Source organism: Cariama cristata, unplaced genomic scaffold (genome assembly GCF_000690535.1).
Source record: "Cariama cristata isolate BGI_N322 unplaced genomic scaffold, ASM69053v1 scaffold1902, whole genome shotgun sequence".
In the NCBI taxonomy this organism is placed as follows: Eukaryota; Metazoa; Chordata; class Aves; order Cariamiformes; family Cariamidae; genus Cariama; species Cariama cristata.
The window spans coordinates 17,439-43,911 of NW_009605318.1; the positions used below are offsets into that span (position 1 = coordinate 17,439).

Here is a 26,473-nt window from a genome sequence, read left to right on the forward strand (position 1 = left end):
TGAACACTCATTATCACTGCCAAGGGTATGAAAAGACAGCGAGTATCAAGCAGGGAAAAGGTAATGGCAGAACGCATTCATCCTGGTTACTTGTCCTTACGTTTACAACCAACCATTTCCAAAAGTGAAGGGGCTAGGAGAGAATTAAACCCTAAAGAGCAGTGGGTTTAAGGACAAGATGTCTCTCTTGTTCACTCAGTCCTTTACAAAATGTACAGGCACGCAATTACCGTTCCCTTATTTTTCACACACTGTCTGTACGTGACAATCACTATAACTGTTTATTCCAGACAGTATTAACAAGGACCTCCCCAGTTTTCCTTGGAGCAGGGCTGACTGCCAAGACGAGAAGGATGCCCGACGCATGATTACCTGCCTTTACAAAGTGGTCTGCAGCACGGATACAAACTAGGAAGGACCAACTTCAATATCTACTTCTTTAAAGTCACGGCCCTGTTTTAGAACCGGAGCGGATATTGGCTATTTATAACCATACAGGCTAATAAACTATCAGTTGAAAAGCACGAGTGTAGGTTTTATATTGCCCACATTTGCAGGGCCTTGTCACAAAATGATCATCGTGTTATGTCTGATTTAACAAACAGATCTTTTGCCAAATATGCAGGAATTAGTACAGCAAGTTGAAAATCCAGTCTGTAGGGTACTTGAGAACCACCACTCAGTGCATTTTTACAATAACATAATACACGACTGAAAAACCATTAATTCACACAAATCCCTGAAAACCTTCCAGTTTGAAAGCAGCTACTGAGTTGTTAACAGAATCAAATGTCAGAAGTTTCCCAGACAGAGAAGCTAATATTTTTTATGCATTCATAACAGATTCAAGTGTAAAGGAAATAAGATTTATTCTGGGATTATTTAGTTATTCAGTTATCATTTGAGCTATTTAGTTCATCAGCATCTATTAAGGCATATAAAAAAATTCAAATTTCTCTACTCCTGAGTTGCAGCAAAGATGAGTTTCAAGAGAAGTCTTTATATTTACCTGATGATCCTCTGAGCAGCATACTGATGAAGTGAGCGGAACTGTGCTGACATATTTGCTAAGGCTGCCAGACAATTTGTATGAAGGTATTTGTCCTGCCAGAAAGCAGAGGAAAGAAAAAAAACCCACATCAAGCTGGTCTTTTAATATACACTGACACCTATTGCAGGAACCATTCAAAAGACTGAGTAATATATGCTGCTTTAAAGGACATGGTCAAAAACATATAGCAGAAATGCAGTGTATATATTTGGTGATGTTTTAAGTATGTTTTCTTAAAACATAAGGCTTATAAAAGTGTGATTGTTTCATAGAGGTTTCAGAGTATCTATGTCTATACGTATACAGATATATGTGTATGTGTACGTCTTCATATCTTCAGCATGGCTGATTTACAATGACACCATAGATGTAAGAAATACTGAAAGACATTCTCCTCCTCTCCCTTCCTCTCTCTCCTTTTTGTAATGTCATCCTAAAACTTTCCGTTTCATAACTTATGTCCCTATTAACTTTTTCAAAGCATTCTACATATCCCACAGCTATAACCATCAGATACTTCCGAGATCTGGTCCCCTTGTTAGCATTCCTGAAACCATCTGACCAGGTAAGCATTTAAATAATGGCCCTGTCAAAGTTAAGGCTTTTCACAGAACCAAACTTGTCCACTTATCCAATCCAACAGGGATTTATTTCCCTATTCGAGTCTAAAATACGCATTTACATAACATAACAGATTCTAAATCCTACAAATATATGCCAAGAATGTTCTCGTTTCTTCCAGTTCTTTTGATGATAAAAGTGAAATCTTTAACTTTTCCAATTAAATATATATTTAAATATTTTTTCTACTTTTTCGTGCAAAAATTTCTGTGTCTTTAATTGTTAAAAGTATTCAAAAGTATACGATAACATGCTTCTATGTTTACGATAAGGTATAGAATCAAACGCCTGAAAAATGCACAAAACCAATTGAATACGATGCTATAAAGTTGAAGCAGTTTTGCTTTGCTGGAACTCAAAAAGGTTTTATGGCCCAGTCACTGTCCTACTTCATAAAAACACTAACAATAAATAGAGTTGAAATTCCCACTTTGAGTAATTTAAGAGAGGCAAACAACCTATAAGGAATCATTTCTTCTCAGGAAACCACAGAACTTTTTCTTCTCATCTGAAGAAGAGTTTAGTGCCTGAATTATGGTCTTTAGAGAATCCTACTCAATGAACTGGATGATAACACAGAATCGGTGTTACAAGTTCATAACCGCTTAACGTTGCGCTTAGTTAATATACCTGATCTGTCCATTTCCTTCCCTCCTGTAAATTCAGATGCCAACTGGTTGCAACAGAATGAAGAAAATCCCACACCCTGTTTGAAATGGAATTCACAATGTTGAAGTTAGAAAACTACAAGATGTGTGTAAGTGCTACACGTAACTCTTACCCTTGTCCGCGTCATGTTGTACTGGATGGTTCTTATGACGACTAAGATCAGGAGACTCCCAAGTGAGATCTCTGTTAAGACACGCTCAGCATACCAAGTGATATTTTTCAATATCTGAAAAAAAAAAAAAAAAAAAGAACAAAGTTGTTCAGCACCTAGGTCCGAGTAAGAATATAGAAAACTGGGCCCCTCACGACAAGAAAGACCTTGAGGTGCTGGAGCGAGTCCAGAGAAGGGCAACGAAGGTGGGGAAGGGTCTGGAGCACAAGTCTGATGGGGAGCGGCTGAGGGAGCTGGGGGTGTTTGGTCTGGAGAAGAGGAGGCTGAGGGGAGACCTGATCGCTCTCTACAACGACCTGAGACCGCTCCCTACAACGCCCTGAAAGGAGGGGGTAGCCAGGTGGGGGTCGGTCTCTTCTCCCAGGCAACTCGTGACAGGACAAGAGGGCATCGTCTGAAACTTCGCCAGGGGAAGTTCAGGTTAGAAATGAGGAGGCATTTCTTCACAGAAAGGGTGGTTAGGCATTGGGATGGGCTGCCCAGGGAGGTGACGGAGTCACCATCTCTGTAGGTGTTTAGGAAAAGACTGGAGGTGGCACTTAGTGCCATGGTCTAGTTGACACGGTGATGTTAGGGCAAAGGTTGGACTCGATGATCCCAGAGGTCTGGTCCAATCTCACCGATGCTCTATTCTGCGTGACTCTCCGCGACTCTGTGATCACCATTATAACCAGCCAACAGCCCGCTGTTGACCAATCCTTCCGAATACGAGCCGTAGCAAGGTAGTCTGAGGTATTTTACAGCATGACTATCGCTGAATTTCGTTTCTAGTCAGCAGTCTTAATTTCTGCAGCAAGTTTAAGACACATGCACAGAGCGCATACCTCCCACAAAGCCCTATAAACTAAGCAAATGATCTATATTACAATCTGTGAAGCATCAAAGGTCTTAAGTACTATGCTGTTTTGAGGACCCAAAAGGCAGTCAAACACCACAGTAACGCAAGTCGTATTAGTGCTGAGAACGGAGAGGTTAGATTATCATTGTTTCATGTCACCTACTCTTAAATACCTACGCAAAAAGCCCTGTAACCTACATATAATTCTGCTTCATTTTATCCACCAACTCTTGCCCTTGAATCCCAAACGTGTATGACACAGGCTCTCTTTGCTTTAAGGGTTTCTTTTCATGATCAGTTGGGATCAAGTCCTCCCTCCCTTCCACACCATACTCCCACTTAGGTCTTTAAAAGCATTTTTATCAGCTCCAAACACAAAGCAAAGGAAGACTTATCCAACCAAAGTCAAATACACAGCACAACGACAACGAAGACCTTTGAAAAACGCATCCAACAGTTCCTCGTCTCGGTAAACTTTGCACTCACGACAGAACTACACGCGATTAATCTGAAAGATTCAAACCAGCCGAACTAAAAGGAAAAAATACAATTTTTTAAAGGAAGCATTCTCCTTTGGGGCAGAAAAGCAGCCACCACCTTCACATAACCGGTTTTCTCGGCTACACTCAGCTCCATGCTCCCCGTAAGTGCCGGGCTGCCCAGGCCACCCATCAAGGCACTTGCTTTTCAATTACTTTGCCACAGAGCACCCCAAGTCAAGCTCTGCAACGGGTACTGTGGTTTTTCCCTGTATTTGTGATAGAAGTTTTGCTGGCAAAAATCAGGGTATTATTTAACACAAGGTGCTGGGAGATACTATATCTCCCTTAGTATTGTGTAGGATCCTACCGTAAGTAATACTTAATAGTGAAGAATAGTGACACATCCACTGTATCAAAACTCTTAGTCAACAGATTGTAAAGCAAAACCCAAGTGGAAAAAAAAGAATCCTATGAAGCTTTTTCTAGACAAAGGTAATACTTTGTAAGTACTATCTTCAAAATGCCTTTTTTTTTTTTTTAGTATTTTTTAACCTTCCAGGTTCTGCAAATTCCACGTGCACATACATTTCTTTCATTTACCTCCAACCCTTATTCTCACCTCAACTCTGTGTCTCTTGAAGCTCTTCCACAGTACAAGAGCTATTTGAAATAGCATCCTAATTATGATTCATCAAACTCTCTCCTCCCTCACTTTATTCCTAGCAGATTTGAAAGCCTCTCTTTCATTAAGTATTTCAGAGAAGATTGCATTTGCTTATGCTGGAAGATCTTGGTGGTTTTTTGATGAACCTCCTAAAAAGAAGGAACCTCCTAAAAGGATTCTTACCCATTTATGCTTTGAAAATCAGGAATACAAAGGCCTATACAACAAGAGGTACATCATTACAGACCAGATATTCTAAAATGAAAAAAAAAGATACAGCCACTGAAGATGTATTTGGTAGGCTCAGGAAATTCATGTTTGTAGGTAAGCTGATGCAGTTTGAGATACAGAAGTCATATATGAAGAGACAAAACAGAAGTTCAGATCATTAAAATAAATTAAAAAAAAAAAATCAACATATCTCCATTATCACATGCTACCTAGTACCTGACTTCTTGTCAGCACCTTCCTATTTCCCACAGGGGAGCTAAAGTGAAACCAACAACTATAACATACAGATGGGAAAACCATTATCTAATAGTAGTACAGGGCTGGCTAAGGTGACAAACATCCCCAGCAACAGGCTCAAGTGTGACAATTTCTGGTAAACACCTTTTGCTAAAAGGATAGAAAAATCAGAATACGGGAAAGAGGGAAAGACTTAAGAGGTATTTAAGGGAAGAATGGTCAAGGCTGAGGAACAAATAGGAAACATGAAATCACTACAAGAAAGGTTTCCACATATAGCAGGCTACGAGTGGATGTGGAAACAAGTATAATTTCTGGTTATAACAAGTCACTAATACTATTTTAAGACAAAGTGATGATGGTATAAATGAAAGCAAGCCATCCAAGGAGTTTCAGTAAAAAAGGACAACTAGGTAGGATGGACAATGTAGAAGAGAAAGACAAAGAAAAACCCACACGTATTTTCACAAAACAGGCAACTGAAAAGTTAAAAAGCTGTTAATTGTGTAATTAATGGATTGCATATATGCACTTCACTGCAAGAAGACACTCTGCCAGAGGAGAACGTGATCATCCCGAGGCGCTAAGCATAAATCTATGATCAGATACAGCAAGTTAGTGGATTGCTTTACAACTGCAAAACGCTAAAATAAGCATAGACAGCCACTTTGGTTGCAATTAATTGTTTGTGATTTCTTAAAAACAGCTTATTCATGATTATGTGAATTCAAGAGAAGATTTTATATAAAGAAATAAATGAACAACTTTGACAACATAAAATATCTCAAGCTGAGCACTTGAACCTTCCAGAAGAAGTTATTTGAAGACTCGTACATGATGATTAAGTAACAGTTACACTCTGTAATACATAAATATAACAGGGATAAGTTGTGGTTGCACGTTTCATTTCCTGACTCCTGAATGCTTAGATTATTGAAAATTTAACATACTCTTAAAAAAAAAAAAAACACAAACCCACAACTATGAAAATGGGTAGTATAAAATACTATTTTGACATGACGTGCAATGTAAATCCAAAGCAATAGTACATAAAGGGACATGTTTCCAGATGATTATCGAAAAGAAAGAATTTCACTCAATTTGCTCTAAAACGATACCGAAGGGTTGGGTCCCTGTCCCCGACCCCGAGACAAAATACACTTACCCTAACAAAAAAGACCAACTTACTGATTAAATCTCTAATAAGCTATGTCTTAGTGTCTCTCAACTATGAGTGAAACAGCAAAGCAACCTGCTCCCGCAAATAAAACGAGTCCCATGGATCCCCTGACCCCCTTTGGTGCTATTTTGTGAGGTGCATCCCTGTACTTTACCAACCAAAGTGGAAGTTCCTCCATTCACGCTATGATGGAACTCTGAAGTGTCAGGTCCCACCATGTACTCTCTCACAAAGGGTCTCCCCATGGGACAAGAGGAATGCGACTGTAACAAGTTAGATACGCTCAAGGAGGACCTTGAGCCCTCCAACATCTCCAGTAACATCCTTCTCATCCACCTATGGCTTCCTGTGCTGTCACCCTTCCCGTTTTCCTTCCCTGTAGCTCATTCCCAGCTCCTCATCCTCCCAGACGCCGTTCCTTCTCAGATCTTTCTCTTCCCCCACCCACACCTTGCCCATTCCAGTCTCTCATCAAAAAGAAATCTGACTTTACCTTCTCCAGCATTTTGTCACTCTGTTCCTATCCTGCCTCTTTTCTCATTTCTTTGCTCAGCAACCTCAGACCTTACCTGTTTCTTGTTTAATTCAGATCCCTTTCTCCCCCAGTGCACCCATCCCATGTTCCTTGTGCAGCCAGCCACAGCCTCTTTCCAATTTCTCCTCATCGTTGTCATGTCAGGCTCCCGTTCCTATACGCTTTCTTCAGACGTGTAGACGTGGTGCTTCAGGACACGGTTTAGTCGTGGACTTGACAGCGTTAGGTTTATGTTTGGACTCCATGATCTTAAAGGTCTTTTCCAACCTAAATGATCCTACGATTCTATGAATCTATGTGGCTTCAACCATTGCCGAACAACAACAGAAGCATCACTGGGAGCACGGTCCCATCCCACAGGAGCTGGAAGCAGCACTTAAAGAAGCTTCAGCTTGTCCCTACGTATCTCAAATGATACGTGATGCTTGGGCAGAGGAGGATGCAAACAATCCAGCTGGCTCCGGGAGCAGCGAAATGAGAATATCCAATCACCACCGACATCAGGCCACCTCTGGCTACGTATCTGCTGCACAGATGGAAACAGACTGCTCCTCTTCCCCCGGAGATTCATGATTTGGTCAAATCTGGTCAGATTATCAGCAGCGGAGCCCTAGCACAAAGGCCACCTGCCAAATTTCAAATTCCTAATGCAAAACACGAAGTTACCAGAGCTTGTTAAAGAACACACTGACAGTTGTAATCACGGACGAGACATGTTCATGCCCTAGTCTCACTCCAGAAGCGGCCAATGGTTCTCACTGAAACTTTAAAAACACCAACCCTGAAAAATGACATTCACTGAGACAACTACGCCTTGGAACAGTTCACTATTCTTAAAAAAAAAGAAAACCAAAATTCAAAGTTAGAAGGTTACAGACCAGTCCCTGCCACCTCTACTCTCCCCTCCTCCATACTGAAGCAACCAACCATAGCAGGCAGGCAATGAAATGTCTATTTAAAAAACAACAACAGTAACCTCTGCCATCCCTCACATGGGTTTGGGTTTCAGAAACATGAAAGTATCTTAAATTTCAAAATCATCTACCTGAAATCAGTGCCACAATTTGAATAATCTCATTGGTTTGCAGATAATATTAAAAAGGGAAAAAAGAAAAATAAAAAGCTCACACCTGGAGTGGTCTTGCATGAGTAATAATAAAAAAAAAATTTAAAAGGTTTTGATTAATTGCTCTTTTTAACACCAGGCTCCTGGACCCCTACAACTCAGGGTGCAAGAACTGTAGATGCAAAGAACAGGAACTCAGTTCTATATATACCAAGCACTGAGATTCTCAGTTTCCCATAACTTTGCTTGTGAGATTTCTTAACACAATAAAAATAAACACAGTCAAATTGCGATTTAGAGTCTACCACTATTTACTACAGCATAAAGTATGATAGTAGTGCTACAGGTTACTGCTACATAAAGTATTCTACGATGTTACTTTGACATCTGATTTCATTTTATTTATCATTTCATAAATCAGAATCAAAAAAATCACCAATACTTGTCACCTTTAGGGAATTCTTGCATTTATTTGTTTACTCTGCTGTTATTATTATCATTAGTGAAAGAAATTGAGCTCTGTGTGGTTACAGGGACCCAACTGCAGTCAGTCAATTGCAGGAACAGGACCTATGGTTTTGATCATATTTTCCAGGCAGTTAAAACCACATTCATTTTAAACAAAAAAAAAAATGCTTCAGCAGTCAAAAAAGAGTTTCCGTGGTTTCCTGAGCTCTTTACCAGTCGGTATAATCATAAGATTTATAAAACTGTGCTTACTAAAATTAATCTTAAAAATCAATAAATAAATGTGGGTTAAATACCGCAAAAGAAAATAGCCCATAACCTGACTGTACAGTCATGCTTCTTATAAGAACGGTACACAGGATACACAGCAGCAGTGAGAAAAACAGGTTGATCTAAAATACAGCAAATCTTTTTTTTTTTCTTCATACTTTCCCCAAATGATGGGGGAAAACAATAATCCTGCTGTAACTGCTAAAATTTTATAAATATTTGCAGTGAATAAGAATTTCATTCCAGTTGCGTAACTGACACTGGATGTTCGCATCTTACAGAAATACCTATGCAGCTTTCCTGACTCCCTTCATTTTGCTGCCCTGTAATTCCCTCTCAGTCTTTAGGGGATGTGGAGTTAATATTTAAGAAAGTATGAGACTATTTTCTTACTTTATACTGTAGTTTTTGAATACACGGTCATTCATACCTGGAAACATCCATTTAAATAATTCAAAAAGATGGGCGAGGGGAAGTGATTTATCAGTATGATTTTGAACCCCTTTTCCACAAAGTGGGGCATTAACTACACTTACTTCCCACCATGGGATCTGTAGGAACCCACTACCCATATATCCATTCCCTAACAGTTCAGAAGCTAGGATGTGATGCTCACATTTGTATCTTGACACCCACATCCCTCTGTAAAGTTCAGGAATGGCATAGATCGCAGAGATCGAGAAAGTAACTTTATTCTTTTAAAGTATAACATAATGTGTTTTTTCTATAATCAAGGAATCCTTTCCGTAAGGAATACTGAAGAGCTAGTATCACAGTCATCAACTCTCTTGTCTAGATCACAGTTTATTTAGGTGACTTTTGGAGTGCACAGTTTAAGATTTGAATAAGGGGAAACCTCTTCTTTCTCCTTCACTGCATCCAAACCATCCACGTCACACCAAGATTAAGAGCGTGGGGCAAGAAAAATCCTTCAAATTCAGCAAGAAAAGCAACGGTGGAAAAGCATTCTGCTTTGCCTCCAAGTTCGCTCTCTCCTTTGGCATGAAACATGCCCCATCCGCCAGAGGATGGAGAAAAGGGTAGGAGAAAGAATAGTAAGGAACAGAGGAGGACAGGAGGAAGAACTAAGGTTATTCCACATCTATACTCTGCAGCATCATAGCACTCCATTGGCTTTCTGATGGGAAAAGTTTCCATTTTCCCAGCTTTTTCTGCAGTGGGGCTGATAGGAGAAGTTGACACAGACAGGTCTGCAGGCTCGGGCACTTTACAGCCACTTCTCATTATCTAGCTAAGAAGCCAAACCAGCAAAACTCTGGCCACGTAACGCTATTAATGAACTGATGCTTCTCACCGGACGCTATGGAGTGAGAAAACACAATGACAGAGTAAAAGAAAGAAGTTGTTAGTCAAAATCTGAAGTAAAATCAAAGATTAAATTGAGAAGAAGATGGAAGAAGCAAAGGCAGGACTGCAAAAAAAATTGCAGGGTAAAAGGAACAAGGTGGGGTTTGGTTTTGGTTTTATTGAAATGGAAGTAGTAAACTAATATCCACATTGCACAGAAAACACTACAACTGTATTGGCAGGGTTAGCTGCAAAGGCAAGAATAAACTGGACGGGAAAACTTGATTTATGTTTTCATTCCACAGTTGGATCCTTATTAACAATTTGAGGGAAATCTTCCACTTTTACTTATTCAGTAAGGAATTTATTGAAAGACCATGTGTAAAGCCTTTAAAACGAATGAAGAATGATGGGGGAAGAGACTGAGGCAGGAGTAAAATCTTGTCTGCTGCTGTACTCTAACCCTCAACAAGCTCAGTTTTGGAGAGAAGTTAAAATGACTTAGTGATATGGAACCCCAAAATACATGTACAGTGCGTAGGTATAGGTTCAAGGCACACGAAGGTGTTGCAGAAGAAAGCTTCGGGAAAATGTTGCTTCAGTCATCTGCATGGTTACTACTGGTGCTCCTCCTAGAAGCTGTCTCCTAAAAGGTATTCCCAGGAAACTGCATATAAACATCATCCCTTGCTTTCCACATGCAGAGCTATAGGAAATAATCCGAAATTTCAGAGAGTAAATACTGTAAGTCTCTACCGCTTGGCATCAAGAAAAAAATGCCAGTTCCCTCCAAAATAGGCTGGAAATTTACCTGGGAGAAGAGTTCTGTTTCGATATCTTGAAACTAGCTTTCAGTTTTTTGCATTTCATTTATTTCTCACAACTCCAAAAGAAGAGTTTCCATGTCCCAGTCAAAAAATTAAATAAAATCAGTGCAGACATCTTCTGCGTTATCGTAGCTTTAGAAGCTAGGAAACTAGAACATAATTGTCCAAAGTATTCTCCAGCACAGATGGTCAAGGCCCATCAAAGCTAGTCAAAATTTGGATCGTATTATACGGACAACATAAAATCGATATTAATCTAGCAGAAAGACAGAAAAAGAAACGCCAAGTAAGGAAGTAACATTCAGTCTGGAAAATAAAACTCCCAACTAAAAGCTCCTCTCAGCTGCATCAAACTGGTTAAGCAAAGTTTTTCAAGACAAATAAAAAAGGTTTTCTGTTTTTCTCTCTCTTCAAGCCCTTCCACTTCCATGGCAAACACTCAGCATCTTTGAGGCAGCCTGCCTGGCTATTACTATGTTAATTTGTAACAGGGAACACCAAAAAAAGACAGAAAAAGAGGTATAGGCAGCATCTCCTCTACAAGAAGCAGCCCGTTTGTTCACTTCACTCGGGAAAGTTTTGCTTTGAACTTAGTAACTTCAGGTTACTAGTCCTTACGAAAAAAATACATATATGCCATCAAATTTGAATGAACACGTACAGCCTCTGTTGAGGAAAGATACACAGCTGTATCTTTACAAAAATAAATACTTAAACGATTTTTAGAGCTGAAGAATTATTTACCAAAACAACAACTCACCACTTCATGAATGGACCGGTTGAAGCCATCATCCTCTGTAAGGATCAGCAAAATGATAAGAGCCATGTAAACATGGTGGGAATTCCTTTCTTCAACGTGATACAGAATTTCAAGAATTGGCAGAACCTTTAGGGAAGCAAAAATGTGTGTGTTAGTTTAGTCTTCAAACACCTCAGACAATAAACAGAGGAGACTCTAAACCTCCCGTGTACCACCCTGCCCGTAACAATATCATAGCAATTCCTCCCTCTTGAAATAACCACCCCTAAATAGTGACGTACAGTGTTCAAACACCTTCCATCTGTTTTATTCTGACTCCATGACAGAGTCTAAACAAATTATTTCTTGTGGTCAGACATGGAATTTCAATTCCTAATAAATGAGATTTCCAGCCATACCAGTTAGCATAGGCTCTGAGAGCTTTAGTCCCCCTCTAGATTATGCGAAAATAAAATCGTTAAAACAAGATTTTCACACGTTCAAGCAGGAAAACAATTGTTTCTAACCATTTGTGCTAGCACAAGCCTGGTCTGAAAGGACCGCCCTCATCAAATATAGCCGGGCGCATTGCAGCTGAGATGCACAGAGGCATTTTGAGACCTAAAATTCAAATCTCATTTTGGTGTGTGGAGATAATCCCAGAAAAGAACCGGTTTGGGCTGGGTTAAGACTAGAAAAGGCCTGTTTTTCCAATTCTAGATAATACGCAGCCAAAGAGCACTGACATTACGATGAGAGTTCAGCCCAAGGTCTTGCAACATTTCCACCAGGATGAACGGCTTAAGCCAAAGTCTTGCAATAATAATGAAAATGAGATTTCATTGCAATAGCAAGCATACCTGAATGCTAGTCTAAAGTTAATCCAGATGCAAACGTTGTCTCTCTACCAACTGAAAATTAGCTTTCCACTGGCTCAGTACAACGTGGCTTCCTCAAGCTGCAGAAATAGGCCTAAATCGCAAAATACCCTGGAAAAAGGAACTGGAGAAAACTCTCGGTTCTCAGATAGCAGATGAGATGCAGAATTCATTCCAAGAAGCTTCTAGACACCTAAAGACTTGCTGTTTTTCAAAATAGGCTGAGTGCAGCAGGATGAATCATATGAAACCTATTCTGGGGAACAGCCAGGACATCGAGTGCTTCACAAGCCTCCGAAGTTACCAGAATGTTCTCTTACCATCAACCAGTCCCAAAACAGTTGGAACATACTGCAACATGCCACAGTTTCTATTAAAACCAATGAGATTGATCTAAATGTTGCAGGCCACAAAACTTTTTGACAGATTCTTTGGCCAGGGTCAAGACAATACCACAACAAAAGCAGAGGGAAAAAAATATTTACTCATTGCAAACATCCTTCCTTTACCATTTCAAAGGTTCCTTCCCAAACCTCTGTCTCCAGCTGAAACTGGAGTCAATGTCTTTGTGTTTTGTGAATATAGGGCTTGAGAGTAAAGAGCAGGTTTTCCCTAGAATATCCACATAGCAAAAAAACCCAACCATTAGTCCTTTTCCTTGGATGGGGGACAAGGGAGACAAACATCACTGCACTAGTCCACCATCCAAATTATTCCCATTTCCAATATTTATACTGCCTGTAGCTTTGCACTGGACAAGCTCAAAGTCACTTCCATGTCCAAGTGTTATGATGAGCTGCCTATAGCAGGAAGCAATATAAAACTATCAAAGAATTGCATTTACAACTTGACTTTGCAATGAGAAAAGCCTTTCTGAAGGTAACCAGTGGAACAACTTCTGAGTTTTTAAGACAGCTACTTGTGTATTCCTTCAGAACGGCCCAACACATCTCCCCTGTCTAGGCACATTAATACTAGGTCAAACTGTTGACCTAGTTAATACTAGGTCAAGCTGAAAAAGTACATCCGTGTTCCTTAAGTGGTCCAAATCCTAAAAACGTGTGGCTACAGACTACGTTAAAAAAGGGGACCTCGATTCTGACACTGAGACATTATAGACATATGAGCCGATATGTCAAAGTACTCTTACTAAAATTTCATACTAGCTACTGAAATCACTCTTAGTCTGAAGAGTGATTTGGCTCTCCAGACCACTGCACTCAGTCTTCCTGCCCCAAACCCACCTCGGAAGCTCTTGAAATCTCTTTCTTCCCACCTCCACTCCCCTGGCCACGCTTTCCTTTCCACTCCGCTTTCAGACTTCTCTCCATCTACGCACAAGACCAAACTCAAGGAGGCAAATGGCAACTTAACACTCTCTACCTGCCATTTCCAGATGAAACTTGACTCAATTCATACTGTTTCCACAACCTTTCCTCCTCCAAACATTTTTTCCTCGGTATACTGATTGCTGAAGTTCACAAACCTTTAGGACAAGTATTACTGTTCTCAGAACAACAACTATCTGACAAGCCACCACTTCAATAAAAACAACAGTTAGTATATAAGATTAAATTAAAATTTTAATTATATGATCTCTATATTAAAATTTATCTAGAATTGTATCCAAAATGCATTTCCACACTTTTATGTTTCACACATACATTAAAACTTTTATATTATGCAATGGCATTGCCCAGCCACGTCCTGAGAAGACAATAACCCTTTTTTTTTTTATTGCTGGCCCTTTTATTCATAGTCATTAAACTCTCATTACTGGACTACTACTAACACTTCTCCATCAGGAGCAGCTTTTAACTGGCAAGACACAGCCACCATTAAAAAGTTACTTTTAATCCCCAAAACAAGGTAAAAACAGACACTGAAAATTGCAGGTGCTATATTCAGTCCAAGGTCAGGAACAGTTTCCCCAGCAAAGAGTTTTAAAATAGCTTGTCTTTAGTAGACAACAAAATACAAGACCGCATAGCCACAGGAGTAACCTGCTTAAGCCAAATATATACCACAGGAAAAAAATATTGCTGTACCATCAGCTGATATAAATATACCATCATATACATTATTTCAGTCCTGTCATGCTGAGCAGCAACAAAATCTATAGCACACAGCGCTGCCGCACAGTGCAGCAGCCAAAGCAAACATATACAATAGGAACAGCTCATTTCTTCGAAGCAGGCATCTCACTGGCATTTTTAACCTGCAATATAGGTGTTAACTGCTCTTACAAACAGAAAAAGGCTCAACATTCTCCCATCCACAGATCACGACACTACGCTTACGAAAATACTTGCTAACTGACCCCCGTTTCACCAGTCCCACCGTGTCCCGGGGAATCCTTGCAAGTACTTTCAGTAAGACAGCTAAATTCCAGGTGTGAACATCCCTAACAGCATCAGATATTTAACCCAATTATTTTATATCATTATACAAAGTGACATGCTATAAGTTATGGAAGACCCACAAACATCCTATTCATTCTACCAAGCAGACTTGTAAAAGCAAAAAAAAAAAAGATGCACTGCCTTACTAATGATAAAGCATTATAAAGCACAACAGAAGATAAAGATATTTCTCTATAAGTGGATTGATATACAAATCAGGAAACAAGCTGAGACATTATCTATTACAACAGTTAAAAAATCCACCCTGAATCAATTTACAAATTAAACAAGCTACAAAAGAGCAAAGACACATTTCAAAAAAAACCCCAAGGAAATGTCACAGAACATCTGTTAGCGATGCTTCCTGGGCACCAAAACCGAGAAGAATTAAAATAGGGGAGAGCATAACAAATGCGACCGAGTGCAGTGAAAACAGGTACAACCTGTAAAACCCCTAAAAGTTTAAGATGAGCTGACTGTTGGCATGACCTCTCATATAGCACAGACTCTTATACTTCACCTGTCTGCCTCTATACGAAGAGCTCACTGACTTATCCCATATTCCTCCAAAAAGTCATCCACCCTCATTCAAAGATATCCATAGAGAACACTGTTTTGCCTCAGAATTAATTACCTTAACTGTTTTGCTCCCGTATCTCTTAAGTTGTGGGATTCAACCTCCAGGCTTTACTTCTCATCACACCTCTCTGCAAGCGGAGGGTTCGTTTTGTTCAAGGCTTTCCCCTCGCAAAGGCATGGACACAGCCTGATGCTTCTCAAGCTCTTTTCTGACCAGCTGAGCTAAGTTGGCTTTCTAAGCCTCTGACAGTTTTATTGTTCATTTTAAAGGAAAAAAAAAAAGTTTCTCTACACTCTCTCCATTTTTCAAGAGCCTGCAAACATTTTATAAAGTATGGTAGTACACCACCAGAATAGTACGCAGCGTGTTAACACCACACTCTTGCCATATAGGGAAGGAAAGAACCAGCTCCATTACTCCTACCACTTCATCTCATTTACAAGCCCAAGACTAAATTAGCCTTTTTCACCACAGGGTTGTAATTGGGACATCATGATTTCTTTGTCCGGTAACCCTCCCAGTCCCCAATTCTTCTTGGGTCTGGCTCAGCCTGCCTTACTAAGCAATTACAACTGCTCTTCTCGGTTGGCTGCGGCTCATCCTTACCTACTAGCCTCCTGAAGTCAAGAGGATTGGACAAAGATGTCAGTAATGTGTTAGTAGCAATCACAAAAAGCAATAGTATACATGAAGAGTAAAATAAGAGCAGACAGTTTCAAATTTTGGTATTAAAAAAAAGAAATCAAACATACTATGAACTTTTCAGTGATGCTTTTCCCAATTTTCTCTGCTTTTCCCACAAAGTGTTTAATGTTGCTGATTGATTCCGGGATTTTCTGATTTAATTTTTCTTTTTTTTTGATGGAGAGGAAAGATAGGTGATAATATAAGAAAATATCCCACATTGCAGAGCATCTGAGGACCTGCACCTGGAGTTGTTTTGACACACGCACCTCATGTTTTTTCTGGAAGTTTTACAATATGTCAGACTTCATAATTATAAAACAACGTACATACCTAACTTTTATTTCTCTAAGGTAAATTGATACAGTTAGCAGTTGCAAAACTTGTCGTATCACATACTAACAGCCCAGAAAATTAAAGATGAGCATTTGTTCACCGAACTCATGCAAAATGACTCAGCCCTCACCTAGACAATCTGCAGTGGACTACACAGGAGTTCGGTCTTGAATCAATTCAGCATCAACCATCTCATCCGAGTTTGCCAACAGTGGTGTCTATCAACTCTGATTTTAGCAATACATCTGCTAGAACTTGGACCGAGACCAAACTCATTCCATATCTGCCATCAAACAGGCAAGGGATCTAATTATCTGGCAAGATTTCAAACATTAAAATGGAAAGGGTTCTCTATTCCATTACCAATTCCCCTAGACAGCCATTATCTTATTAAAGGAACGCTTTTTAATAAGTTAAGATTTGTTAAAGTGGTTTGTGACATTACTAAACGTAGTGGGGAGCATAAGCTAATTCATAACCTACAAAAACCGTACCAGGTGTCTGTTATATTGGCCATTAACCACAATCCTATTTAAAGCAGCTAAAAGTCACTACAGTTGCATTTCTGTAAAATCTGTCAGCTGCTCCTTGAGGAGTTTCAGCCTCAGGTCAACCCTGTAAGACATTTGGCATATTAATCAAGTTACAGCTCATTTTGTTAACTATTATGCCTGTACGCGCACAGTAAGCTTGTGTAACTTTTTGGCCTGAATATCTAAAAAAGAAAAATAAAATAATGACTAGAATGATGTCTGCTACCAGTTTCTTTACGCCACGCCCAGAAGTCAGCAGGTTTGACTTGCATCAGACTAACAGTGGCACTGAGAAAGAGGGAATCAAAGACAGCCTGGTAGCTTTATCAGTACTATCTTTTACCGCAGCGATGCGTGTAGCATCATACTCCTGAGACATAATAAAAATGAATAAGTGAGCCAGAACCGGTGAGTAAGTGAGCCAGAACCTACTGTCTCCACTGCAGAACTGGGGACACTGGTAGCTGGTGACACCCAAACTTCCAGGACCAACCCCTCGTGATGAATAGAAGGTAAGCAGAGCAATACTTACTAGATTTTCTATGTCCGTTCGTGCCAACACATACGTCCGTACGTTGCCATTTTGATGCAGAAGCATGTATAAAAGAAGAGTCGCTTGATCAGATTTCTGCTGCTCACACAAAGCTGTGTATAAACTGTTAAAATTAATCTGGAAAGCGTGTGGATTTGATGATGAAAAAGCAGTGCTATCTGAAATAAAGAAATAAAAAAACCCAATCTTTAACAAATATATTTACCATCCAGTTATTTGTTAACTTTATAAAATCTCTGGGTGAAATATTTTATACGGACACCACAGTAAGGAGGAAACAAAAATCATCCATGGCTCTTATCATTGACGGTCATAAACTTTAACAGGGTCTCATGAAGCTTCAGTCATGCCAAAAAGCTGAGGGTGTCCTCCCACATGAGCTCCAGTAAGACGCCAGGACCTGCACAAGACGCTCCTTTTTTTTCATAAAGCTATTCCATTTCTCCAAACGGCTCCCACTGTTACAAAGGAAGGCGATCCCAGGAGCAAGGAGGGGAGCTACAGCATCTTCTCCGGAACCGATGTAGATTCATGTGTTTCCAAACTCTGGACCCCCAACTCCCAGGTTTAGCTCACTGGCATCAAGGTGGAGTAACTCCTATCCGTTTCCTGGCATGAAGGGCAGACACGCATAGGTGAAGACTATCACTATATTTTCAGTGAAACATAGGTGGTGTCAGGACTTTAAAGATGAGTGTGTGGTGAGGAGTTTAGTGGGTTAAAGTGACTTACAATACCGCGTCATATAGTCTAACAGCCCTCAAAGTAACAGCAGTTTGTCATAATATCATCTGTGCCAGAGCTGGAAGTGAGAATAAAACAGATTTCTGTTCACAGAACCTTTCCACAAGAAGCTTTACCAGCTTCAAGAAAAACGTCCATCAGCATAAGATCTCTAACATCTAGGAATTTCCAGTGGAAATGCAAAAAGCAAGTGTGACAGTTGATGTACTCATACTCATGTCAGAAAGCCAGATTCAGGCTTTTATTCAGCCTTCTGATCTCCCCAAGTCAGAAATTTTACCTTTGCATTCTTCACAAAAACAAAAAAAAAAAAAAGAAAAAGAAAAAAAAAAATCAAATTTGAGAGTACAAGGTTTTGTTCCAGTGCAGAGCAGGTACATTTCTCAAAACATGCATCTTCTGTGATGACACATAAAGTAGGACGAGTCTGCCTTTTTGGACTGATTTATTTCAGCGTCCTGGCGACTGAATACAAAGGCTACTTCTCTGAGCACACAAACAAGCTACGCATATGGAAAAATTACACCAATTTCATGGCAAGGTGATATTCTGGGAACAATAGCAGTTTGGATACTCAAGTAAACTAAAGGTCTGGACTTAAAAATTTCTCTATTACTATAAACAAGATGTTCAAAGTTGAAGAATTTAACTAAAATTCTGTAGTTCCCACAATAACAGCCTACAGATGTCCAAATTGTTTATCGTTTATTAAAAATGCATTAACTTAGGAAAGCTCTGCTTTATAAAACAGTGTGACAATACTACCACTACTTCTGCACAGGGACTTTTGGACAGAAGGGATTTTAAGAAGAGGAAGAAAAGACTCAGAAGAATAAAGGAAAAAAAAATGCAAATTTCAAAACCTGCATTTTTACAAGCCATTTTACAGTCAACTGTATTACCATAGCCGGCATAATAGGCAGCAACTACCGCATTTCATCCAAATCTTCCTTTTTCCTCAAATCTTGAAAGATTTCTCAGATATTATAGAGTGCATCACCGCAGAAAACAGCGAGAACAACATCATCACGCACGTGCCCATGGGCAGCGACCGCGAGCCAACACAAATTTGGCTTTTAAATGAATACTCCCATGGTTTCTTATCAAACTTTTCCACTCCTCTGGAGAAATCTTTATACTGGTAGGGACTGATCACGCAAACATTCCCTACATCCACTGAGAGGTGGGCATCTCGCTTTCCTCTTTCTTTTTAGCCCGTATTCTTAGCAAAGTTTCTAAATAGCTTTCAGCATGGAAGAAATATGGTAGTTGTCACTTATTTTGAACAACATCTGCACCCTTTTTGGAAGGAAAAAGGGTTTGGAAGACCTGCAGGAGCCCCACAGGAGCCTTGGCTCCCACCGCGTTTCTGGGGGCCCGGTGGAGACGATGTCCTGGGGAGTCGCTGCTTCTCTTGGCTTGGGCGAGGAGTGAGAGCTCCAGCCATTCAGCTGAACTCAGCAGGAGGCACCGGAGCAAACGCTTCTCCTTTCTGCGGGAGTCGGGAAGCATTTGCCGCACACGCAGAGGCGAGACGCAGCCCATCGGCGATGGAAACCCTGCTTCTCCCCAAAATGACATACCAATAAGCAGAGGAGAGAGTAAAACCTGTCCTTTCTGAACTACCATTTATGCCCCCACGTCCCCTTCAATCACTGATCGTGATTATAGACTGATCTGTTTCAAATCGTCCTCCTTCAGGCGAGTATTTCTCTTTACTAGGGAAAAGTTAGATGTAGACAGCAAAATTAGATCGATTCAACGTGCTCTATTAAGCAGCAACTTGATGCCAGGGTTCATTAGCTGAGGGGTGTCCGCTGACTTTCAAGCCTCACTTCTGTGGATGTTTAAACTGTGCTACTTACATTTATAGCACTTCACTATCTGTTTTATTAGAGGATATTTAAAAAAACCGTACAAAAAAATATCTAAATAGTATTAAAGAAACTTATCGGCAACAGCAGCATATCCTGTATTATCCTACAGAACATTAAACTGACCAACAGAAAAATTAAACTATTCTAAACTCTGTAGAATAAAGAAACCTACCCTCAATTTTATTTGTTTTGTCCCAATTAAATTATATAAATTACTTCAACCAAAAAGCCAGTTTTCATTTTACAGTCACATAGTATAGATCATTATGACAGTAACCAGCCTCTCTTTTTCAGATCATTCTCCTCTTACCAGCCCCGCAGAACGTTCACAGGAATCAAATTTAAGCTCAGTTATATGAGTATTGCTAGCGGAAGCAAGTTTATGGAAAACAGTAAGTCATTCTATAAATGTACGCATCTAGAGAAAATACGGCTTTTGACATAGAGTAAGTTCTTTTAAAATTTTATAATGATAAACGTGTAACAGTTTTCAATGAAATACATTACTAGTTACTGATTACATGAAACAAAGTCAACCAAAATAAAACATTCATAGAAGTTGGCAGTTTGAAAAACAAACACTGTATCAAGAATTTGATCTCAATGGCCTGTAAACAGTCTCTAATAAATCAAAGTGGCATGTCAGGACTAAGAATTCTTCTTCTGAGAACAAGCCTCCATCCTCATAACCCCAAAAAATTTCCTAGGTAAAGGTGAATTAATTTTGAGCTCAATCCGCTAAAAACTTAATGGTTAAGGGAATATAACCCCCCCCCTCAAATAAAGTGAATAACTCAGAGGTATTGATGTGGCTTCACAGGTTATCAAGCAACACCTGAGCCGTGCTGAGTAGTTCGGTGTGTGATGTCAACCTGCATAAAGCCAACGAAAGGTAAAACCCCATGGCTCAAACTTGAAGAGATTTAAGCGTACGGGTAAAGTATATATGAAAAGACGCACACTGTCTGCAAGCTGAGCTAGCTAGATAGTCCAAGCTGTGTTAGGGCATTACTGCATCCCAGGAAAGACCCTCTGCAGTAGGGCACTGCAAGTCCGTACAGCATCATGCCTGCAGTTACCTGACAGACGGACTGGAACCAGCCTCTTCAAGCACCAGGCAAGCACTCAAACAACTCTGAAACTTTCCGTATATACAAGTCTCATGACAGTGTTTACATTAACCGGTTTCTCCTCACATTTGCAATACAAGAATACAGTTAGCAAATCAATCCAGTTAGTGATTCAATTGCTTGTCTTAGCTCTAAAGAACATGACTCCAGCTAAACAGAATTTCCTCAAGGGCTGTAAAGTTTTAGGTGACTCTTGCAGAGTCTTGGATAACCGGCCTACTAGGTCGGTTCTATTTATTTTTTATGAAATTACGAAGCTTTCTAAAATTTCTCAAGCCTGAAGGAAAGAGTATCCGTCTCCCTCTGCCCCTTCCATTAAGTTCCAGCAGCCGAGGAACTCCACCTCAAAACTCCTAGAAGAAAATGTACTATTACTGCTCATCCACAGGCTGGCTGGAGGGAAAACGAATTTTGGAAAAAGAACCTCTAAATAGTCACAGCAACTTAGCACTTCATTTTCATCAGTTCATGCTTAGAAGTAAAACCAGACACCAACCTTGTGTGTTCTTGAAGGACATAATAGCTTGCCGGTAGGGATTCGGCGTATCCGGAGCATCGGTCAGGTTGGCCAAGACCAGTAGAAGCAGTAGACTCTGGTTAGCTAGCGGGGAGCACTGCTCCAGCTGCGCCGTTGGCTTACTCCCCACCCCACCTAGCGTGAAGACTGTCCACAGGCCAGCTAGAAAGAAAAGGGGAAAAAAAAAATTAATGTGTGTTCACATTTTAATGAATAAAGCTCCTTTAAAAGAAAAGATAGCATCTGACGTGCAGGTAGAGAGAAGAGGGAAAAACCAATTCACCCCTGTACAATGAGATGACAGGCCTGGCTACTTGATTTCTCAAAATGAAAATTTCAGGAGGAACACAGGTGTGGACACACAGAGGTGGGAACTGAAAGATGGCTGGAAATTCAAGAAAATTAAGTCATAGGAACATGTGACAAGGAGATTAGGAGAGGTGAAACAAAAGCATATGTTTGAAGGGGAGAACCTTAAACACAGAACAGAGACCACCTGAAGGATTCATGTAGCGATCCCGATAACACCAGCATACTAAGAGATGAAAAGGAGCTTGTATGTTGCCTTTTTAATAAAACCAACTTGGTCCATCACGCCTATTTTTAATAAACTCAGCATATTTTAGGCAAAACACAGTCACAAAAACTAACACTGCTTAGTCTAGAATCTCCAGATTGAGAGTCCTGTAGAGACCACCATCATTGCTCATTATTGTGGGTAGACAACACAAAGAATAAACTTCTTGGGAAAAAAGCCAGGATCAACAGCAATTTAAGTTTAAATTTTAAGGCATTATTAAACTCAGCTTCATATTTTTGCATTCCTACAGAAGATGAAACAACTTGAAAAGCACTCCAGTTGGAGGTACTTACACTGCTCTGAAACTCCTTTTTAAGAGATTGCATGTAAGATGTAAAGGTATGGAAGTACAAACTGCTTACAATAATTTGAAGTTAAAAAGAAACAGAAGTTTGAAGTGCCAAATCACTATTGCTACTGTCAAAAAAACAGACTGATTGATTCCTCTCGGGTAAGTAAGTTTTCGTTGTCTCACGGCGGCCTCAAAAATACACATGTAACAAAGCAGCAAAACTTCATTCATTTTAGACCAGCAAGAATGTATTAGGTACAGAAACGCAAATACTTCATCGTTCCACACCAACTCTCGGTTCTCTGCTCATGAACTACAACGAGAACGCAGGTTAGCATACCCTCCCCTTTATCTAGGTGTATATGTATGGCGCATATACAGCTCCAGTATTAACCTGAAGGCTGCTTGTTAAAACTCTCATTATCAGACTGTTTCAACTTTGACGTTTGAGCCTGAAATGCAGAGTCATTTTCATACTTAATCCTTACAGCATGAAAAAAAAATAAAATTAACTCCAATACTAAACTACTGCATTTGAAATTCCTGTTCCTAATTACAGCAGTGTTGGTGAACCAAGTTGACCAGTTACATGCCCAAATACCAATTAAAGGAGACTGGAAGGGAGAAGGAGCAGCAGGGGAGGATTAGAAGACTCCGCTCAGCCCTCTCCAGCAAGTCCGTAAGTCCTTACTTCCCTGCCGCTGCTCATAAGACTGTATTACACTGTGTGGGGGTAAAAAAAAAAAAAAACCAAAACAAAATAAAGAAGAAAAGCACCAAAACTGAAGCAGAGCTGCCGCAGACTCAGCATTACTGGGGAAAAAAGTCAGGGGAAAGGATGAAACTTGTCCTCCCCCAATAGCTACGGTGGCACATCAGAACTTCAGTGTCACTGGGCCTCCACCTTTATCGTATCTGGGCTCCCGATACCTTCCCAGGTGACAAGAACCAGTCCCTCCCAGTCACATTGGATGATATTCGACCTGCTTAGCAGTTAATTTTTTTGAGTGTATCTTGAAATTTTGTGGCAGAGACTGAGCATTTCATCAAATTATTCATTTAATAGGTCAGAATCTTGAATTATACAGCACAAAAAAAGCCCTCACCTTTAAAAAAAAACCCAATAAAATGCTTATTTCCTTTTTTTACTAATGCCTAAATTAAAAATTAGTTATAACACATTTTCTTAAAGACAGAAGAATTAAGAAAGTTCAGTTTTCGGTCTTCTAGTCTGTGAGATTCAAGGTGCAAAGGATAAAAACCTGTAAGCCATTCGAATGCAAGTAAGTACAGTATAACCAATTCAAAGAATTTAAAGTACTCGTAGCCCTACAAAATTTCAAGCCAGCCAAAAAGTATTTTTCGTCAAATGTAATTACATAGTCAGATTTTGTAATAAACCAACGCTCCCCTCATCAACACAATAGCAAGGTAGTTACTCCCATGTCAAGGGCAAGGGAACTAATGCCATTCACTGTTTAGCAGCTTGCAGGCGTTCTTATAATAAAAAGCATTATAATTACAGCCGCCTTAGCAAAAATTTCATGTCACATTAATAATTCTTTATCACCGTGATTTTGATCCGCTGTCCTTAAATCAGAACGAAGCTGGATAAAAATGCTGACCACAAAGTTAGCTTTTAAACTCACATGAGTTATCCAGATACGTAACATGCAAAGAATTTATTTTTAAAAAAACTGAAATAACCATGTATTTATCATCACGTCTTAAATGAATTCAAATTCAGCACATTTCCTTTCTTAAAGTCTAGCGTAGCTCTCATTTTTAATTTTCCACTGCCCCACCCTTCTGTGGCTGGCATCTGCCATTACTACACCTTTCCTCAATAGTTAGGAAAAGAGGGATATGGCCAAAATACTGGCAAGTAAGTTGAATCTTCCACCAGGGAGAATGAGGTAATTATGTCCAAAAGAAATCTGCACATTGGTATATGACCCAGGTAACCTCCTGAAGTTCTGTCTCTTGTCGGCAAGCGTATTCCTCCAGAAGATCAATCCCATGTTAATGAGTTCATAATATTCATAATATTGTTTAAGCTACTCATCAACGACCTGGATGAAGGGACGGAGTGTGCCATCAGCCAGTTCGCTGATGGTACAGAACTGGGAGGAGTGGCTGATAGACGGGAAAGCTGCGCTGCCAGTCAGCAAGACCTGGACAGGCTGGAGAGTTGGGTGGAGAGGAACCTGATGAAATTCAACAAGGGCAAGGGTAGGGTCCTGCACCTGGGGAGGAATAACCCCATGGACCAGTACAGGCTGGGGGGTGACTTGTTGGAGAGCAGCTCGGCGGAGGAGGACCTGGGAGTCCTGGGGGACAAGAAGTTGCCCATCAGCCAGCAATGTGCCCTCGTGGGCAAGAAGGCCAATGGTACCTTGGGGTGGATGAGGACAAGTGTGGCCAGCAGGTCAAGGCAGGTTCCAGTTCTGGGCTCCCCAGTTCAAGACAGACAAGGAACTACTGGAGAGAGGACAGCGGAGGGCAATGAACATGATGAGGGGACTGGAGCATCTCCCTGATGAGGACAGGCTGAGGGAACGGGGTCTGTTCAGTCTGGGGAAGAGAAGACTGAGAGGGGATCTCATCAATGCTTATCAATACCTTAAGGGTGGGTGTCAAGAGGATGGGGCCAGACTTTTCAGTGGTGCCCAGCGACAGGTTAAGGGGCAATGGGCACAAACTGAAACTCAGGCAATTCCACCTGAAGATGAGGAAGAACTTCTGTACCTTGAGCGCGGTCAAGCACTGGAACAGGCTGCCAGAGAGGTTGTGGAGTCTCCTTCTCTGGAGATATTCAAAACCCGCCTGGATGCGATCCTGTGTGACTGCTGTAGGTGACCCTGCTTTGGCAGGGGGTTGGACTGGGTGATCTCCAGAGGTCCCTGCCAACCCTTATAATTCCGTGATTCTTTTCAGTTCCAAAACGCAATGTCACGTTAGGTGCTAAGTATTTGTTGGTGCTCCCAACGTACTCAAAGAGACATTTCTAAGAGAAATATTGTTTCTGATCATTAACAGCAGATTAAAGTGCTAAATAGATAAACAGCTTGGAAGCACAGAGAGACAAGCAGTCAGGGTTTCTAGCTGTATTCTATATGTGCTCAACATTTGAAATATCACTTAGCTATATTTGGGTTTACATTGATGTGTATTTCAAAATTATTAAGCTATATTTAAGTTTTTTAGCAAGTAAAACAAAAATAATCTATGCTGCAACCCCTTAGAAGCTCTCCTCACTATATTCTTTTCAGATCTGAAGTTACAGTTAACAGAAAACATATGAAGAATATACACTGATACAGAAAAAGCAGCCAGAATCATGTTTCAGATTCTGCTTCTTCGGAACATCGCAGAAAAACCAGAATAAAAGGAAGAAAATCCCATGTTTAAAATTCCAATTTAAGGCAATGGGATAGCCATAGGTAGCTGTAACTGTAGTAGTGCTGCCTGGCATCATTAAAAGCATGGAATAAAATCTGCCTAGACACTTTAACATATAGTGCTTGGATTTTTCTTTCACAATTAAATTTCACTTTAAATTTCATTTACTCCTGTCCTCTTGTCATTTTAGTATATCTCCCAAGGGAAATGCAAATTACAGAAGTTTTCTTCAACCTTTCTTAAAGCTTTCTGTATCTCTTGGCAGTGACAAAGATGAGCTCCAACTCTCAAAACTAACCCAACTGAACTGTGAAAAGGATGAAGGGGCTGGATTGCCTGCAATAGCATCGTGACCCAAAGTGCTTCTGAAGCTCTATAAACTCTTGAAAAAGCTCTACATTACCAAATACTACTTTCCTGGTGCTAATAATAAGCCTGACGAAGTTAATAATCCATAACCCTAAAACAGTCTCTTCAACGTTTATGTATTTGGATCACTGATTTCATCTGTACAATTTATTGTTTTCTGCAAAATACTTGTAATCCAATGTTAATTGCAATTCTTTAATATAACTTTATTTCTTGACTCTATTCCACATGGAAACAG

At 40.1% G+C, this 26,473-nt stretch overlaps 1 protein-coding gene across 1 annotated transcript in view; it reads right to left on the reverse strand.

Moving 5' to 3' along the window:
* Window positions 1–1,009: 1,009 nt before the first annotated feature.
* The window catches only part of DYM (dymeclin), a gene marked incomplete at its 3' end in the record, with an annotated part of 37,466 nt that continues 12,002 nt past the window's right edge, over window positions 1,010–26,473 (reverse strand). Inside the window, exons 2-6 of the mRNA XM_009695892.1 lie at window positions 21,572–21,754; window positions 17,304–17,482; window positions 11,380–11,505; window positions 2,454–2,567; window positions 1,010–1,104 (exon numbers count right to left, since the gene is read on the reverse strand). Coding sequence (XP_009694194.1) covers window positions 1,010–1,104; window positions 2,454–2,567; window positions 11,380–11,505; window positions 17,304–17,482; window positions 21,572–21,754 — 697 coding nt within the window. The remainder of the gene's footprint in view (window positions 1,105–2,453; window positions 2,568–11,379; window positions 11,506–17,303; window positions 17,483–21,571; window positions 21,755–26,473) is intronic.